Raw genomic sequence first — 20,633 nt, 5'->3', positions numbered from 1 at the left:
ATATAAAAATTAATTTAAAAATAGAAATTATTGATATCAAGAAAAATATTTAAATTATATACTATACGCCTTATAATATAAATATTGAAAGATCATAAAAGGTATTATATACTTTATTCAAATTTAAATTATTCATCTTGAAGAAGATAATCTATTAAAATTTAACATTCGAATATCATTAACTTAATTTTTTTTAATAGTTAATTAACAATTTAAAAATTAATATTTAAAGAAAACTTGTAATTTTATTGAATAATTTATTTAGTTTTGTATTGTGAATGAAAGAAGGGAAAAAAAGACGAAAGATAAAGAGAAAATTTCCATTATTTTACATAATTAATAAAATATTTTGATCATTTATTAACACTTTTAAAAATAATAATCGAAAAGTCACGTTAATTATATTTAAAATTTTGAATTTTGTAATTTGATTTCCTTTAAAAATACTGTATTTAAAACACGTATTTCAGTATTAATTAGTAAAAATTAATTTAGAAAAATTCTTATTTTAATAGAAACAATTTTTATTTTTGTGGTTTATAATTTTTTTTTTCTTTTATTCCTTTAAAAATAAAAGAAAAATAAAAACCTTCATCTTTATTATAAATTATAAATACGTATATAAAAATTTTAAATTGGTTAAATGAGGAAATTAATTTTATTTAATAACTTTAAAATGGTAATTAGTCGCGTTAGATAAATAGTAAATTTATTTTCGAAATTTTTATAATTATCTTTTTAAAAGTTTTGTTGATACTTTATAATGACTCAACTGGCTAACACTTTAACTATAAAATATAATGATGCACCTTTATCGTTATCCTTTGTAATGGATGATCAAGCCGATAATCAGATGGATCATTTATTAAAGATATTTAGACGTAAATTTGTCAGAAAAAATTATAAATTATTATTTACTCTTTATTACTTTACACCCTATTACATAATTAACTAATCATTGTAAATTCTTTAGAAAATTTATCATATTTTTCATAATTGCTTAAATAAATTTTCAAAGTAATTTGTTATATAAATATGGACTACAATAATTTTATTTAGTTTTTTTATTATTATTATTTCTTTAAAATAATTTATTTTATTTACTAAATATATATATTTTCTACATAAAATATTGGATTTTTTTTCCCTTTTAAATCGGTGATGAGCGTATTTGGGAGAGGTTAGAAGGTGCTTATTTCTCCTCCGATCTTCAATAAATAAATAAAAAAATAGATAGTGAAACCTGCGTAAACCGGACTTGTACGGTAACGAATATTTTTTCCGGTTTGGTAGGTGTCCGTTTTATTAAGGTTCCGTTTTGGACGGGTTTTAACGTATGTGTTTTATATGGGAGGATTGGGAGAAGGTGATGAAAACAATAGTTTTAGTAACTAAAATATACAAGAATATTTACACTAATAAAACTGGAAAACACAAAAATATGCTCGAACTTAAGAGTGAGTGAGGATCCCAGTATTTTTGTATGGTGTCGAAGAATATTCATACCAAATTCGATGCTTATACATTCAACTATATACAATCCTTTACCTAACACACATTTTAACTTTTATATACAGTAAAACCTGTTCAAAACGGAAAAACCTGCCTAAACGGGAAAGATTCTTCGAAACGCAGCGAATTTTTAGTGTTATAAAACTGGTACTATGCGAGACCAGTTTACACAGGTTTTACTGTATATATATATTAATATGTCTAGTTTATGTACAAAATTTACGTGAAAATTTACCCCGTGCCCTCTTAGATATGGTATTGATCGGAGATATCTCACCTATTATTAGAAAATAGGTTAAGATAAATTCGTTATATATACGTGAGATGATTATTTAAGGTCAAGTAAACTTATCCATTAGTGAGATGTTTCTGGTATCACGTTCTTTACGGTTGGTTGTATTGATATTTCGAGAAACAAACTACCTGAGCGTTATTTTTTATTATTTATTTACTTTTTTTCCGTCACGTCACCTTCCGAAAATCTCGAATCTTTTTTTTTTTAAATCTTTCCTGTGTATTATTCATAAATATATATTTTTAATAATTTTCTTTTTATTTCAGTTTACTGAAAAAATTTTTGTGAAACGTTTAAAGATATTAAAAGAATTTGGTCAATTTGATTTTCTTTTTTTTTCTTTTTTTTAACTTGAAGATAAAATTTTGGAAATTTTTTATTTGCTCTCGAGCTTTAAGGAGGAATTTTTCTTACAGAATTGAAGAGCTTTTTTCCCTTTAAAATTTAACAAAAAATAAAAAGAGTTTTTTTTTTCAAATTTTTTTTTATTCTTTGAAAAGCTCAACTTTTTGTGAAATCGAAAGGAAAATTTTATTTTTGAAACTTGTGTGGAGGAATTTTATTTTTTATAAAGTTTGAAAGAGAAATTCGTCTGTTAAAATTGAATGAAAACGTTAATCCTTAAAATTATAAAGGAGAATCACAAAAAGATAAATCTACTTATCGAAGGAAAAGGAAATTTAATTTTATTTCATTTTGATTTATTTAAAAAAAAAGAAAATAAAGAAATCCGTTGTTGAAGTCGCAGGAATGAAATCGTTTCCATTCAATTGAATACGTTAATTTATTTCATGAAATGGATGAAATCGTTTCATTTTATGAAAATTTTTTTTAAAAAAATTCTTAAAATTTCCTTTAATTATTTCCTGAAAATAAAATTCAAATGTAAAAAAATTATTTGAAAAATTTTTCGGAAAATAAAAGAAATTTTATTCCTTTAATTTAGAAGAGGAATGTTTCCTATTTCAAATTGAAGAAACATTTTTATTTCTTAATATTGAAAAGTAAACTGTTGTGAAATCGAAGAAAAAATTCTCATAAAATTTAGAAAAAAAAAATGAAATTGTTGCTTGAAGAAGTATTTTTTTTCTTTTCTTTCAAATAAAAATGAATTTATTTCTCTTATTTAAGAGAGTGTTTTTTTTTCGTTATTTGAAATATAAACAAAACATTTATTTCTTTCAAAGTGAAAGAAAACTGTTACTTGAAGGTGAAAATTTTTTATTTGAAATTGAAGCAAAAATTTATTTATTTTTTATTATTGTACGAAGAAATTTATATTTTGAAATTAAAAAAAAAAAATACTATAAAACGAGAAAACTTTACCACTTTATTACTTGAAATTGAGAAGTGAAATATGTTTCTTCTCCATAAAAAGGAATTCAGTTTGATCTTTAAACCAAAGCGAAATTCTTTTAATAGGAATAAAATTTACATGTTTATTTCCATTTCAAATCGTGAATTTTATGGGAAAAGTTCTAGAATATTTGTTTTATTTTTAGTTTTTTCCTTTTTTTTCATGGAGAAATATTGGAAAGTTTTAAAGATAAATTTAAGCAGTTATTACCGAATTTAAATTTTTATTTATCGCTTCGACACGAATATAAAAATAAAGTTTTATTAATAACAACTTCATAAAAATTCACAAATAGTAATATTTTATGATTACGCTTAACAAACCACACGATTTTTAGTGATCTTTAGCTGTGTCGACTGATGGATTTCTCACATCTGGGATGGATCGATCCAGCTAAAGATTTTTAAATATTATTTTATATATATATATATATTTTTTTTTTATTATTTTGAATTATTAATCGAAAAGATTTGCTATATTTCCCTTAAGGGAAAGTACATATTTTTATATAAAAATAAAGTTTTCAGTAACTACATTGGGAACATTAATGCTGGAATTATTGCTGAAACAGTAAGTGCCTCAATTCCCTGAAATGAAGCATTTCTTTTTTCAGAAGCGATCGATATGATCAGCAAGAAAAATAAAAGAATAAATCGTAAATTCTTTCCGTTCTACACATAATAATTTCTTTATAAAGGTTTAGCAACGTGACTCGACGAAGAAACTAAGAAATAACAATTGACTTAATGATACATAACATGTTATAGGAACAAGCAAGACTCTTTGGTAAGTAAGCGCTTCCAGTGAGAGTAGCTAAAATAACTATGATGTACCGTTGAAAGAACATAAAGAAGAAAAAAAAATATTTAAGAACAATAAACATAGTTTTATTTTTCTTCTTTTATAAAAGCTACTAGAAAATTACGTTTTAATATTTTATGATTGAATATTATCTTAGAAAGATATGCACTTAAATATTAACGCAGAGAAAAAAAAACTATTTGTTTATATGTTTTATAGTTTGATGTTTATTATAAAGGGAAAAAAAGTTTAAAATTATTGTCATTAAAATGAAATATTAAATTGTAAGCTATATATATATAAAAACACAAATACATTTTTAAAAGTGCATTCATCTAGTATTACTTACATAAGTCATATTCATCCATCTCTTAATGTTTTCATTAAGAATATGCTTTTTTTAAAAATATGTTTGAATAAATTTTATGGGATTTTTACACATATTAAGAAGACGAGATGTTACGCTAAGAAATAATTGACAATTAATTTCATTATTTAAGCATTTTCCAATTATTTTTCTTTATAATTACATACTGTAGACGATAACGATCCTTCTTAATGAGTATGGAAATCTGAAATGTTGCTCTTAACGCTTCTTAGTTGCGAATTTCTTTAATTAGATACATTCTTATATTTTTTTTAGTGATAGGGATCGATATTTAAAACAAGAATATATCAGATATTTTTAATTTAACATGCTATTACATCAATAATCGAAGAGAAATCGGTTTGGATGACTTGTAATAGATGATTGCAATATATCTCTTTTCTTGATCGATATTTTTTGTGTGTGGATCCTACAGCCTACATTAAAGACCACGTGTGGCACCTATCTGTCTGTGGCATTCGGTTTTATAAACAATTCAATTTTATATATATATTTATTTATTTATTTATATTGACGATCGTAGAAATTTCACGTGATGTATCGATTTAAATTTGTAAGAGGAGCGAATATCAATAATCGATTAATCGTCGATATTTTGTATTAAAAATTGAAGAAAAATATTATTTGTTAATGTTTCTTTATATATTCGAGCCACTTTAAATAATTAAGAATTTGAAAAAAATAAAATAAAACTTTGTATAATAAAATAAGTGACAGGAGGAATTATATATATAATATGTAACTAATCCGAAGACAATTACTAGTTAATATTAAGCTCGTTTAAGTAAGAACGAAAATGAAATCTCGTTGTTCCTACAGATAAAACGTTGCCATGACAACGGGATGCTGGCCGTAGTTGACATTCCGGATAAATATATGTGACATATCGAAGTCAATTGGCGATTATCTAAGTGAACGCTTTGTCAATTTTATTAAATTATTCTCACTATTATTATATAATAGAATCTTTAAACTGTAATATTATCGGTTTAAAATGTTTTTTTAAAAAAATCGGGAATAATGATGATGTTATTTTCGGGATGATTTAGCACGAATTCGATGATGATGATGGAGATGCACTTTCTCTTTCGCTCCTTTGCTCTATAAGGCAAAATCGAACGCCTAGGTATCACGACACTAGAGGGCACTCGGCAGATTCACGATGAGCCGTAACATCTTCGCGTATGTGTGTGTGTGTGTGACTGGTGACCAATTAGGTGGCAGCAAACTGTGTTTCTCGTTCCTCCACCTGTATAAGCTCACCTAGAAGAGCCTGTACAAGTAGCTGCTCGGCAGAGTCCGATAGCCGTGTGGAAACAGCGCCATTTAAGGGTAGAAAGCGAAGCGAGATGGAGAGACATCAACGGCGGATGACTTGACGTGAGGTGAACTTCCTGTTTATCTGAAGGAACATGGCACAGAATTGCAGGATAATATCACCGTAACGTAACCGATCACGTGTGAAAGAAACAATGCTCTGATGTTTATATAGTAATCCTTGCTATGTGGCAGGGTTCTAACGTCGTCTTCCGATGTCACACCTTGTTCTCCCTCATCCTGCTGTCTAGCACGACTGTCGGTCTTCCTTCTCCCAGTCTCCGTATTGTCGCCATAGAAAACCAGCAAAATGTACAGTTTCTCGATAATATTTTTAATACGGTGTTACAGAGATGGGAATATTTGAACGATAACCTTACAATCAATTACGAGATCGTGAGTGATACTGTGGATAGCGGTGGATTTTACCCCCTAGTGAAGGCTTTGACACGAGATGATGTGCACGCTGTTATAGGGAGTGTCGCGGACCACGTGTGCGAAGCATCAGCCGCTCTAGCAAGTTATCATAAAAAACTTTATATATCTTGGGGTTGCCCCGGTTTCCAGACGTCAAAATACCGTACTTTCGGTAGAATAGTGCCTCCAGTACAACAGATTGCAGTTTCCATGGCTGCTCTGTTACGTACCTTTCGATGGAAGTATTGCATATTACTAGCAACTCCGGAGCAGAGTTGGTTTCGAATAGCTGTCGAAGTTGATAAATTTTTGAGATCCGTAGGCTACGTCGTCAAAGATATTATAGTTTTTAAAAATTACTCCGAAGAACACATACAACAAAAATTAAGGAAAATCGTTCCTCCTGTCAAGGGTACGTATCTCTTCATTTCTTTCATAAATTAATACTTATCTATATGTAAAATTCTATAATGATATCACCAAAATAATAAAAAAAATTTTCTAAATTTATGATATACATTTTTCTCATAAGAACTATTTTATCTGTCTGAAATCATCATTTATTATTAAATATATATTATAAAAAACTTGAAGTATATTCATCATCATTCAAAAAATATGATGGGGCTTTGATATTAAAGTAGTATAGCATTTATAAAGTCATCGATATCTTTCACTTAAACAATTATTTCTTTTTTATACATGGAAATTCTTTATATACTTTAAATTCTTATACATGTTTTTGAAAATTCTTTTCTTGCCTGTTGCGCTTTCTCATTAGTTGTTTTTTCTTTTAAATTTAGGAAAAAATTTATTGTATAATGAAGCTACTACTTAAATTATATTATAAATATTGAATTGTAACATATTAAATATTTCTTCTATTTTTTGATGATAGCTCAATGCATATGCAATCTATTTTAAATAAGTGGCACGTTGCAGATAATTTAATCATATTTTCTCTATCTAAACATAAATTTTTCATTATAATACTCATTTTTATAAGAAGTTATGTGGATGAATTTTATAGATAATATATCACGTTTATTTATTCTCAATCATAAATTTTTTATTAGGCCAATCCAATCTTCGGTCGTGATCGAATGCAATTTGTCGAGTGCGAATCGATATCAAAACTTAAACGTTACGAAATAATTAAAAAGTTTGCTAAAAATTTAATATAGACTTTTAAAACAATATAATCGAAATAGAAAGAGACTTGGCATGTTAAAAAATTCGATTTAAAAATCTTTTTAATTATTGTAATTAGGAAAAAAAAACAAATTGCACCGCTCAATGAGTTGGCATTGTTTTGTCTCCTTTGATAAACTAAGGATTAATAAGTCGAGAAAGGAGAAATGAGATTCTGGATATTTGGTAGAATATCGAACAAAATCTGAAAGCGAATGTAATTTGTACTCCGTTCGATCTAATGGGAACATGATTAAGTTTTAGTCTATACAACTCTTTATGTTTTCTTGCAATGGAAGGGAAAATATGTCTGCATTGATTAATGCATAGCATGATCTCATTAAAACATGGCGTCACTTAGACGACCATTCTGGTTATTTGTTCGACAGATCAAAAAAGACTAGACATAAAGACGGCAAATGACAAATAAAAACCTCGAATGAAGAGTTGTATGTTTTAATACGGATTAAACGTTCAGGTGATTTATGATGAACAACTATGTTACGCTCTCCTCCATTAAGTCCGAAGATAAAGTGTAGAAATCGGTTATCAGAGATGAATGGAGAGAAGGCTTCGTTTTCCAACAGAGAAAAGAGGAAAAAAAATACAGTATAAAACTAAGAATTACTATTTAAACAAAGCGAAGTTTTAAGAAAAATAATCAGATTAAACACAGAAAGACAAGCGGAAGTTAATTAATCTTTTCAAGTGCCATTAAAAAAAAATAAAATAAAATAAATCTTTCAAATTTAACAACAGTAATAAAGTTTTAGACAATTTTAAATAATTAGCGTTAAAAAATCATTAGCGAAATTCTAAAGTTGAAAAGTGCTATCAGTAAATAATAATGGCATCCTCAAGGCGTTCTATATGAGAAAATGACTAAATACATCTGCAATTCTATTCATTAATTTCTGTCGACGAAGCATTATCAATCACGGCTTTGCTTATCTCTACGAGATAATTAGTACATAATTACGGCAGACAAATATTCATTGTTAAAAAGCAAGATTATTGTCATTTAATATTCACTCGGTTTATTAATTTATTCGGTTACTAATTTTAGAAAAGAATTTCAGTAGATCATCTCTTGTCTTTCTTATTTTTATATCTCCCTGCGGGATTTGTCTTATACTCTAGAATAGTACTTATTCAACATTCTACGTCTGCGTATTCGTCCTTGTCAATCTTGCAACCCCTGTTGAAAATGGATGCGCCTTCAGAAATCCATTTGTGCAGCGAAACTTGTCTTCATAAGAATTTCCCCCCTCTTTTTTGTTTTCTTTTTTTTACTACGGGTTCAAATAAAATGTTTCTTTTACGTAGAATATATATATATATATTATGCACCCGAAAAATTTCGTATAATAAATTTCTTTCTTGTTTTTTTCCACTGCAGCTATCATAATGGTGATGGACTTGAATTCCCCACTTACAAAGAACGTCTTAATCGTTGCACAAGAAATGAATTTGAGTGATGGAAGATTTGCATTTTTTCTTCTTCACGTACTTTCCACCCTTAAACCGGGGGTTGCACCCAAACTTGCTCAAATAGCGCCTTCGATGCTCAGAGCTTTGTTTGTGATCACCACTCTCGACTGGAATATCCACACAAATCCGGAAATACTCTCCAACCGAACTAGTGTTGATTTTATTGTAAGTAAATATTTAATAAAAGTAAAGTGTTTTTCTAGATAATTAAAAGTCGTATAAGATACTTTGTAAAGGATTTGGTATTTTGTAAAGAGCACAAAATCTAATCTATCTTCTTTACCTTAGGGAATGTGAGGGGGAGTTTGTTACTATCTCAGCATTAACGTGATTACATTTGGATCTACATCTGAATGAGTTTCGGATTTCGCTTCAATCTGCAAAGTTTAATTTAAATTCGTTTAAGATTTTCTCGAAAATAAGATTGAAATCGTCTTTCGTTTCCACTTGATTTTCTAAGCAAATGAATTGAGATAGAGCACGTTTCTTATTTTATTTAAGAAAAGCGTACCCGAAAGGTAGTATATAAATCAAAATCTTGGCTTCTCGTGTAATGTGGTCGTTCCAGTTATCTTCAATTTCAATCTAAAGTTCATTTTCTATTCCTGTTAACAAAATGTTATCGATTGTTTACGAATTTATCTCTGATGATTTGTAACGAGTTAGTCTCTTCTTTCTCTTTATTCATCGATAAAGAATACTGATAGCGAAGAGATGCATAAATCAAAACTGTGGTTTCACGTATAATCTGATTATTTGAATCATCGGTTATCTTGTTCTAACCATCATTTTCCATACTGTTTATTATAAAATCTTATCGATTATTTTTAATTTATCCTCTTTGAAAGATCATTGCACCCATAAGCTTATTCGAATGTGTATTCTCGCATCCACGAAGAGTGCCAACGAAAAAACAAATTGCAATTTTATACTATTATTCACAATTCCAATTATCGTAGTAAATTTAGTTATATTTTTAAAAAAAAAATTTAGCCACTGTTTGTGACTTAGTTTCCAATCTGTTCTTTTCCACCAGTAAAGAGCCACAATACAAAAGAACCTTATAAATCAAATTTTCAAGTTTTATGTGATAATGTTTGTTGAAGTGAGGTTATCATATATTTTGATACTCGGTTTTTTTCATTTTTTAAACGAAACTTTATCGTTATTTAGGATATATTTTGTTGAAAAGTTTATAACAATTTTATCTACAGTCTCCTTTTATCAGTGATGTGTGTGTATTGGTAAAAGAGTTGCATAAATCAAAGTCACAATTTGTTGTTGTTGGAGTCATCAGTTATCAAATTCTTATGCTCATTTTCTTTTCTTGTTTATCAAGTCTTATCGATTGTTTGCAATTTATCTCCTTCAATGTATTTTTGATGGTTTATAACATTCCTGCCTCCAATTTTCGCTCTTGTATCAATAAAGAGGATCAGTGAGATTTTACAAAGATAAAAACAGAAGAAAATTGAAGAAAGCTGTTGTCGTCTTACGTCAAATTCCATTTCTTCGAATAGGAAAAAAATTTCCAGTTGATACGGACAGTAATGGAAATTTTCAATGTAATCGTGTCTCAAAAATGATATTATTTATAACACGAAAACTTAAAGAAGATAATTGAAAATTTCTGCAGTGGCTTACAATGTAATTTTTTCTTCCTTTCTGCATCAGACATATTTTCCGGTAACGACAATAATGTATTATGTTTAAAAAAAACGGAAAGACTTTTAAATATTTTAATGCTTTCTAGAAAATTTCTTCTTTAGAAAATCGTGCAGAGACTCAATTCACTTTCCTTTTTCTTTTTATAATCCTGTAGAAAAGTCATAAATATTAAGGATCAATTATAAAAATACTGTTGCAGGAGAAAATCTGTAACGACGTGATTAATATATACTCTAATGCTCGATTATATAAAGTGACTAATACTCGATAATGCAGAAATTATTCTAGAACAGTTGATTTAAAATGAAAATTGATTGCGATTAATCAAATGCCTGATTAATGATACGAAAGATAATAGGTTATTCACGATAGATTTTTAAAACCTTTTTTATATATATTAATCTGTAAATCATAGAGTCATATTTTTGTTAATGCATTAATTAATTGATTAATTTATCAAATAGGAATCGTATGTACGCCGTTACGATGCAATATCGTTACTATTCTCCATTTTGAAAAAGATTACGGAGGATAAAATTGATCTGCTCAGTTCTAATACGAATCTCTCAAAGTACCTGAATCGTATCAAATATCCTACATTATGGGGCCAAGCAGAAACGACAGAAAATGGCGATCGTCTCGTTCGGTTGTTACTTTTCGATTACAATCCGTCATATTCAGAATTTACAATGTTGACAGATTTACAAGACGTACGTAAAAGTTACTGGATGCAAAGCGTTGACTGGCCGGGTGAAAGCCCTCCAACTGAAGATGCTCTTTGCATTTTTCAAGATGCTGACTGCACAATACCTATCGAAGGTGAGCTTTCTCTTCATTTGTGAATACAGGGAAATAATCAAAAAGAAAATTAGGAAATGTAATTTTTTTTTGTAGATTCGATAGTTTCGGGTATTGACGTGATAGCAGTAACTGTGCCCATTGTTGCATTCATAATCATTGCTCTGGGGATTGCGGCTATCGTTAGGTGAGTAATCATTTATGTGAATCGTTGTGGAAACGGTATTCATACTTGAATGTCTTCACTAAACTGATAATGCTGTCGGTTGCAATATTAAGCAAGTTTTTCCGAGCTCCGTTTGTTGCATTGTAATGTTTGAATTATCGATTTTTTCCCCCGAATATTTTTCTTAATATCTAATAATTTTGCTCGTATAACGTTTCCAGAAAGAAATTACTTTATAAAGAAATGAGAAAGAAAATTTTAATGACGACTGAAGATCTTGTGATAACTCAACAAATTAGAAAGGTAGAGAGCTACGATAATAACAAGTAAAAGACGGATAAAAGTTTCATTTCGAATGTATTAAAGTGAAAAATATTATATTCTAGCCAATAACTAAAGGATATAGTTTCGAAAAACCAGATATCTTAAGGGGTTCTCACGATTCTTTAAAACCCCCTACGTGTTTGAGTTCGAGTCAAAGTCGAAGAGTTAGCACAGAAGAAAACATGAATTGTGCCAGACTAAACGTAAGTCATACTTTATTAGTTAAATCTTTAAAGCTGTTTAATTTCGCTTTTCGTTTCGTGATCGATAAAACTCGAAAGGAAGCTTTAATCCTACCAAATAACTATTATATTGGTTTCTGAAATTAAGAGAATATTTGTAGAATGCAAATCGTGACAGATGTCATTTAGCGTGAGAAATCAATGAACGATTATATTAGTAAACGTTGGAAAACAAATTTGTTAAATGAAGTTTCATGTTAGGAAACTATTTATCTGATTTTATATCATTACCATGCGAGCGCATCGACGAACAAAGTCAAATAAAACATCTCTAATAAATGACATACAGGGCTTTTACCTCACAACTTCTTTTATAATGTATAATAAGTCTATACAAAGTCGCGAACAAACAAACTCGGTTTAATATTTGAACAAAATTCTAAATTCAATACACATTCGAGGCGGTAGATATAATATTTCATCTGATGTTAGATGATAAAAAAAAAATATGTTTTATGTTATATATTTTTTAATAGTTTTCTCTGATATTTGTATATATTCTTAGGGCGATATTGTATATTTGAAATACTTAGTCATCAATTCACCTTTCGAACTAAAACGTAAAGCTATGCAACAATTATGCACGGTAAGGAATAACATAAATTATACTTACATTAATTCTATTTGTTTATTGTTATTAATGAAGTTTTTCTTTGTAGACGTACGAATTAAGAAACGAAAATTTGAATCCATTTTTGGGTTGCTTGGCTGATAGTCAAAGGCCTGCTCTAGTTTGGGAGTATTGTTCTAGAGGTAGCTTATACGAAGTGTTAGCTAGAGAAGACATAAAGCTGGACTGGGCTTTCAAACTATCACTGCTAACTGATTTAGTTCGAGTGAGTTATATAAAAAAAAAAACTTTATTTTTATCCACAGCGCATCGAACTTATCAAAAAAATTGACATTTAGAGACATTTATCTGTCAGAATAAAATATATTTTTCATATATTTTACTTCTATTATTTTACAGGGGATGCGTTATTTGCACAATTCGACAGTTAAATGTCATGGAAGACTAAATTCTAAAAATTGTATTATCGACAGTCGTTGGGTTTTGAAGATTACTGATTATGCTCTCCCTGCTTTCTTTCAATGTCAAGGACTTCCTGTTCCTCAACTTCCTGCTAAAGGTAGACGGAATTGAAGCATATCTGTATTTTAATCCGACTTCTTGAAAGTTTTATTATCTCTGTTATTGAAATTGATAAAAAGGAAAGAAAATAATATTTTTATTTCTTCTCTTGATCGAAATTGCTGGAGAAAAGAAGTAGATTGTTTTTTTTTTTTAAAAAAAGAAGAGAGAGAAAAAGGACCAATTTAGATAGCGGAAATAATTATAGTTTGTCTAATGTACTGAAAGCAAAGTAACATCAAAGAAAACGCACGAATTGATTATTTGACCTTGTTTTTCTCTTCTTTATTTTCTAAATCTTAAATAATAAATTAATTAATTTATAATTTTTTGTAATGACGGACATCATTATAATAATTGAATAACGTTTTACGCTTTAGAATTATTATGGTATGCTCCAGAATTATTAAGAAATCCGGATCTCTTGATGCAAGGAAGTCAAACTGGTGATGTTTATGCCTTTTCTATCATCCTTCAGGAAGTATTAGTGCGAGGTGAACCTTATTCTATGCTTCAACTCACGGCCGAAGGTGAATATTTTGAAAATAAATAGCATTATTTCTAAAAATATATATATATAAATCCTTAATTTAAAAATTGTATGTAGAGATCAATACGTTTTTAATTAATATATATGTTTACACGTTTAAAATAAATAATCTAACAGAATTTTTATAGTTTAATTAATATTAAAAATGTAAAAATCGTGAATAATAAATTGTTATTTTGTAATTATATTTTCTGTAGAAATTATTGAAAAGTTAAAACATCCTCCACCTCTCATACGACCTTCTGTATCTAAGCAAACGGCTCCACCCGAAGCTATAAACATTATGAGGCAATGTTGGGCAGAGTTACCAGATATGAGGCCCGATTTCAATCAGATCAACGACCAATTCAAAGTACTCAATCACGGAAGGTAGATTAATTTTATAATTAATCGTTTGTGATAAATATAGAAGGAAAAGAAAAAAAAAAGTTTTTCCATCCTCCTTTTCCGTTCGTTAAAGTAGAAGGTTCTTTGCTATTATCGATTATTCGATTGCTGCTCTTCCTAAATAGCAAACAAATGCCTTCAGGAATTATGTCAACATCTTAAAGGATTCATTAGTTATTCTGATATAACATAAATGTTCGCATTTAGGAGCGATAATGATAATTTAGAGTAAACTGAAAATGAAAGCTTTGTTAACTTTAGATGCGAATTTATTAATTATAGCTTTAAAACTAAACTTTAATCAATTTTAATTAATTTTTATAGAAATATTTTTTAAATATTTACTTAATTTATATCGTAATTAATGCGAAAATCTCACGGATTTTTCAGTACTTTTTTTTTCCTATCATCTTGACCTATATGCATTTTTACATGGTCTTTAGAATTGTTTATCTATTAGTTTGAATTAGTTTTAAATATAATTTCGCTAGTTTTATATTTAAAATAGATTTTAAATAGAAATTTCGATCTTTAAAATGAAATTTCTTGACTTTATTGCGCTTTTGGCACGCTAATACCCATATTAATATGTATCTTATGTAACGTTTTATATTGGTTTTTATAATTTAGTTTATTTTATTTTTTCATAAACAGAAAAATCAATATTGTAGATACAATGTTTCAAATGTTAGAAAAATACTCGAATAATTTAGAAGATTTGATACAAGAGAGGACCGTTCAATTAGACGAAGAGAAGAAAAAAACCGAACAGTTGTTACATCGAATGCTACCGAGGTAACAAAATATTATAAACTTCTTCCGACTTCAATTATCGATAAAGAAATTGGGCTGTAATTTGAAAACAAAAAATTGTAGACCTATAAATGCTCATTGTCATTTGTCTGTCTGTCTGCCTTTAATCTCGAGAACGGAGTTAGATAGATGTAAATCGAGACCAGAAAATGAAAGATTAGGGATATTAGACCCAGATTAACTATATAATGACTTCCGGTATGGACCGGAAAACACGTGATTTTAATTCAAAAAATTATTACAGAACTGACATGACTGTTGTTGTCAGGAAAAGTATGATTTACAGGGGCAAAACACTAATTTGAAATGGAGAACATATATTGTTGTTTTTTTTAATTAAATAAATTAAAAATTGCAGCCCGTCATCGTCACAATAAATAAATAAAATAAATGAATATTTTCTTAATTTTATTGCATTTTTTGTGTGTGTATTTTTAGTACCGTGGCTGAAAACTTAAAGCTGGGTTTACCTGTACAACCAGAAAAATTTGAAGAAGTGACCATCTACTTTAGTGACATTGTTGGTTTTACTACAATCTCGGCTTATAGCGAACCTATGGAGATTGTTGATTTATTGAACGATCTATATACGGCCTTTGATAGCACTATCAATCACTACAATGTATATAAGGTAAGAATATTGTTAATGAAAAACGGTGATCTTTCAATGTCTTTATATTCTATATCTGAATAAATTTTTAAAATTTCTAATATATCGTATTACTTGGAATTTAAAACGGATTTTTTTTCACGCATTTTCAAATTTAAAGATAGGATACGTCTTAAATTTTGGATTATTTTTTTTTTATTTTAATTGTTATCTATTTTTTCCTCCTGATAATTCCTTATTTAGAATCGGAATTCTATTTAAATTTTGGGATACTTCTTTATCATTTCTTAAACTCTCTATACACAATGAATATTTTTAAAGTATTTTATATTGATTATATTATATTATTAACATTTTAACCATGTAAAAATCCTTCGAAAATGTACGTAATTTTTATTTATTACACAATTTTCTATATATAAAGTATTCTTTATCACACTTCAAACGTTTATATCTAATGAAAATTTTACAATATTTTCTATTTATTTTATACTGTATTTTAAATACACGAATAAGATTTTTATTTAAATTATTACAATTAAAAGTATTAACGTCTAGACGTGTTTTTAGATGTTTTACATTTTTTTTTAATTTGCATGTAAACATGAAGATTTAAAGGTTATCAAGTCTGTTGTTTATGTAATAAGTTACATTCCTTTAAATCCTGTAACACGTTACTCAACCTACATTTTAGATAAATAATTTATTTTAAATGCAATTATTCATTTTGAAAGTTTTCCTGTATACAAGTATTAATGTTATTGTAAACGTATTAAGCGGAGATCGTTAAAATAATTGAAAGAATTTTTTTTATTTATTTATAGATTTTTCTAATGTTGAATCTTTTTAACATTAATAAACGATTAAATATTAATTTTACCATCAATTTTACAGTCAAACCTCTGAACAACGGCCACTGATAGAAACAATTGAAAAAAAAGGGGGGAGATATCCGTTGTTTGGAGGTTATTTAAGAATTCTTAACATATTTTCTTGCGATAAAACATTGTTTTTTTTTTCTTGTAAAATATATAAAACTGCACCCAGAAAATAAATAATAAAACTATGTGAAGAACTAAAGAAAAAATAATAATGTAATTATATCTTAATGTTCTCGCATCCTCTTTTAATAATTAGTATCACAGTTTAAAAAAATAATTACTTAGTTAATTTATTAATTAGTATTTTAAAATTTTCTGTAATCTTATTTCTTGTCNTTTATATATATCTTTTTTTAATGTAAAGACGTCAGAATTTACTCTCTTAGATATAAAATATTATAACATTTTAAAATTTTACAAAAGGTTGATTTTTTTGGTATAAAAAAAATTAAACTTTTATACTTCAGGCTATTCTTTAGTTATGGAAATTTAAAACATTTTCATAATAACTTGATCTACGACGAAGAAAAATTACAATTTTTAAAAGTAAGATGTACTCTACATTCTCCATTTTTACTTTTTTTTTAAAAATATTTCATTATCTTTTATATATGAAAAAAAAGAAAAAAATTCGCACACTTATAGAAATCAAAGTGAATTTTGTAAGAAGATTTTTAACTGGAAATATTGTATTTAAAAAATAATAATAAATGAAATTTCTTTTTATAAATTTATAATATAATGGGTTTAGTTTGCCCTGAAAATATCTAGTATCTTTGGTTTATATATAAGAAAAAAAGTAAATTCTAATCTTCAGAGTGATGTGATCGATGTCACTATTCTCACACACTTCCACAGCTACAAAGTTGTAGCACTTGCAAAAATTCCCTCGCTATTCATTCCTTGCGTAAAAAAGACGGATTTTCTAAAGAATTTCATAAACCAGCATTTTTTTAAACTTTAAAAAATATACTACTATATTTTTGAACTATAATTTGAAAAAATTGTAGACCTATAAATTCCTACTGTCCGTCCTTCCTTAATCTCGAGAACGGAGGTATAAAGATGAAAACCGAGACCAGATATGTAAAGATTAGGGGTAGGAGGCCACGATTAACTGTATAATAACTTCCAGTATGGACCGGAAGTCATGTGATTTTAATTCAAAAAATTCTTCTAGAACTGAGATGAATGGTTTGATTCCGTTGTTATCAGGAAAAGTATGATTTACAGGAGCTGATTTACTGATTTGAGATGGAGAGCATATATTTTAAATTAAATTAATAATAAAGTAAACGTTTTTATCAATTTTTAAACTTAAAAAAATTAAGCAATTTATTTTATTAACTTATTTTTAGCTGTAATAATAATATATATTATATAAGCTAGTAAAGTTTACTCTTAATATTGCTATTTAGAAATTATTACACTAGTAGCATTTATCATTGTTAGTTGTTATCGAAGTTGGGAAATTCGAATAATAAATTTTAAACTCGATGTTCGTTATTGCTGTAAATCATTACATTTATTCGAGGTTTTGGGAATGATTTTGTAAACATGTTTGGATTTAATATCTTTTGATTATTATAAAAATCTTTGTAAATATTATTAAGTTAACGTAAAAAATCAGCTTTAAAGCTTTTCCACAGATGAAAAAAATAAACAAACTGTATCAAAAGGAGTGTGTTCTGCCCTTTTTTTAATGGAAAGGTTAATGTAGTGAATATAATTTTAGGAACTTTTATCGAGATTTCAACGGTGCTCTTTATGAAATTTACTTTATACTTGTACAAAAGGTTTGCTTTAATGTATAGGCCTACTTGTTTTTAATTTATTTGATTCAATACAACCGAATTTCTCTTTCGGAAACAACAGTACAGTACGATACAATAATATAACAATGGAGGATAGAGAAAATTCACGATTCTAAATTAAAAAAACAGGCTTGAAATTTTTATTATTATTATTATTATTATTATTTTATGCCAATTAACATTACAGATGATTGTAGAAATGAATGGATTTTTTTACGTTGCATAAGCTATAAACCATTATTTTCAGGTGGAAACTATAGGTGATGCTTATATGGTGGTAGGCGGTTTACCCGAAAGAATTGATGACCACGCTGACCAAATAGCCACTATGGCTCTAGATTTATTATATGTTTGTGGCAAGTTTCGCATTAGACATATGCCGACCGTTCCTCTAATGCTGCGTATAGGGTTACATACAGGTAAATCGATAAGTGGATGAATTTATTGAGTAAATATTAAGAAAAGTAAATGTTATTTTACACTCTTGTAGGGCCTGTCGTGTCGGGAGTTGTTGGTTTAACAATGCCTCGCTACTGTTTATTCGGTGATACTGTCAACACAGCTTCTAGAATGGAATCTACTAGTAGCGGTAAGTGTATAATAACAAGTGGAATATCCTCTTTACTTTAATAATAATTTATTTAATGATTATTGGCAGCGTATCGGATTCATATGAGTCAAACCACTGAGAAGAAACTACGTATACTCGGGGGTTATCAAATCGACTATAGAGGAAAAATAGAATTAAAGGTAATTAAAAGTGTAAATTTTAATATTTAAATGACTCGCTTCTAATTAAACAAGTGGGAAAAAAATTGAAAAAAAAAGAGTTAGAAAGAAGAAAATAAATTTATCATAGAGATAATATTAATATTTAATAAGTTACATTTATATAATTTTATGAGAAAAATTTAATTTCGGAATTTCATTTCCGTGAAGATAAGTACAAAATATATTTATGTAACGCTATTACATTAATAAAAATGTTGGAAACGAAAGTAGGAAAATCGTTTAGTGGACAATGAAGAAAGGATAAAGACTGTGCGAGATCAGGAAGAGCGTGTAGCTGACTAAGCAATTTTACTTGGTCAATTGTGAGCTATTCCAAACCAGAAATTGCCAATATGTCGACGAATTTGTGACACTTCCTACTATTACAACTGCAGAAAATAGCTAAATAATGCTCAAAACGTGATTTGGAAAGATATTTTTAAGTTACTTTAACCCATTTAGCTATAATTTTATCATTTATAATAGTAATTCCCATGGTGAGAATGATGTCATAATTAAAATATTTTTCCAATATTCGTCGAATAATATCAAACTGCATATAACAACTGAAAAATTTAATTCTTGTTNTTAACGCTACTATTTTTTAAATTTATTCTTTTAAAATAAAATTTAAAAAAAAAACAGCTTTATTAGACACTGAAGATATCAAATTTTTGTATATACCTAGAGGAAACACTTATTATAGATAATAATTAAGTTATTGAAAAGAAATTAAAACAAGCTGTGGAAGTATTTTTTTTATATTTAATATATTTTAAAAAAAAATCGATCTCGAGTATTTTATGCCTGGAAGTTATTATTATTTTTTTTTTATTTTTAAAGTTAAAACACAAGAAAATTCTTTTTAATCTACTGAATCATATTATTTAGCTACTATTTTCTACATTTTTATAATGTTTTTTACGTTATAAATATATTTAAATTTATCGATTTACTTTCAGGAATTGTGTTTATAACATTATCTAGTTTTTATTTCTCTTCCCTCCACCTGTTATTATGGATTATCCGGTCTTTCTTGGTGTGCAATATCTAAATTAACACGCAAATTTTAAATTATACAGCGTGTACATCGTAACAAGATTTTTTTTTTCTAATACAAAATAAAAATATATTCTCTTGGAAAAAATTAGTTTTTTTTTCATTATAAATATATATTATATAGCCTATATTATTTATTTTTTGGCACGTACTAAAAATTTAATAAACGTTTAAAATTAATTACTTTTATTTCTTTTGTTTAATTTTTAGTATTTATTGCCATGCCATTCGATTTTTAGGGATTAAAAAAAAATCCAATTAAAGTAGTAGAGTACTATTACAAGGCCCCTTCTATCACACGAAAAGTTTTCTGTAGGCAAGAAGATATATCATTACAATAAAAGGCATGAGATTGGAACAAAGGGCAGTTGATTTATTATCGAGACAAATTATAAGAATGTCTTCAACTAGAAAAGCTACACAAAGAGAAAAAATAAAATAAGGTTTTTTTTTATTAATTGAATTTGGTTGATGCGTGCTTTTTAAGAAGTAAAAAAATTGAAAAATAAAGTAATTTTAATTGAAATTATAAACGTTAAACTAATAATTAAAATAATAATAAAACGAAACGTAAGATTTATGATGATTTTTCCTTAATTATTTTATTTAAGAAATTAAAGAAATCTATCGAAAAATCTATATTTAATTA

General features: G+C 27.5%; 1 protein-coding gene across 1 annotated transcript; it reads left to right on the top strand.

Moving 5' to 3' along the window:
• The first annotated feature begins 5,403 nt into the window (after positions 1–5,403).
• LOC111626073 (retinal guanylyl cyclase 2-like) lies at positions 5,404–19,902 on the top strand. The gene is made up of 17 exons (XM_023369357.1): positions 5,404–6,499; positions 8,678–8,934; positions 10,902–11,256; positions 11,332–11,422; positions 11,623–11,704; positions 11,788–11,928; positions 12,473–12,553; positions 12,627–12,803; positions 12,938–13,097; positions 13,480–13,629; positions 13,847–14,018; positions 14,691–14,831; positions 15,288–15,480; positions 18,402–18,573; positions 18,645–18,743; positions 18,813–18,904; positions 19,888–19,902. Exons 1-17 carry the CDS (start codon positions 5,857–5,859, stop codon positions 19,900–19,902), a joined length of 3,021 nt encoding a protein of 1,006 aa, XP_023225125.1. The 5' UTR covers positions 5,404–5,856.
• Positions 19,903–20,633: the final 731 nt, after the last annotated feature.

The sequence above is a fragment of the Centruroides sculpturatus genome, unplaced genomic scaffold, assembly GCF_000671375.1.
Source record: "Centruroides sculpturatus isolate CEXI.00-Female unplaced genomic scaffold, Cexi_2.0 scaffold350, whole genome shotgun sequence".
Taxonomy (NCBI): domain Eukaryota; kingdom Metazoa; phylum Arthropoda; class Arachnida; order Scorpiones; family Buthidae; genus Centruroides; species Centruroides sculpturatus.
This window is presented reverse-complemented; position numbering and strand designations above follow the sequence as displayed.

Excerpts from the sequence above, each read along its gene's own strand:
- LOC111626073 (XM_023369357.1), top strand. The coding sequence starts at position 5,857 with ATGTGGCAGGGTTCTAACGTCGTCTTCCGATGTCACACCTTGTTCTCC. Across the intron at positions 15,481-18,401 it reads ATCACTACAATGTATATAAG|GTGGAAACTATAGGTGATGC; the intron begins GTAAGAATATTG and ends CATTATTTTCAG. Across the intron at positions 18,744-18,812 it reads AATGGAATCTACTAGTAGCG|CGTATCGGATTCATATGAGT; the intron begins GTAAGTGTATAA and ends GATTATTGGCAG.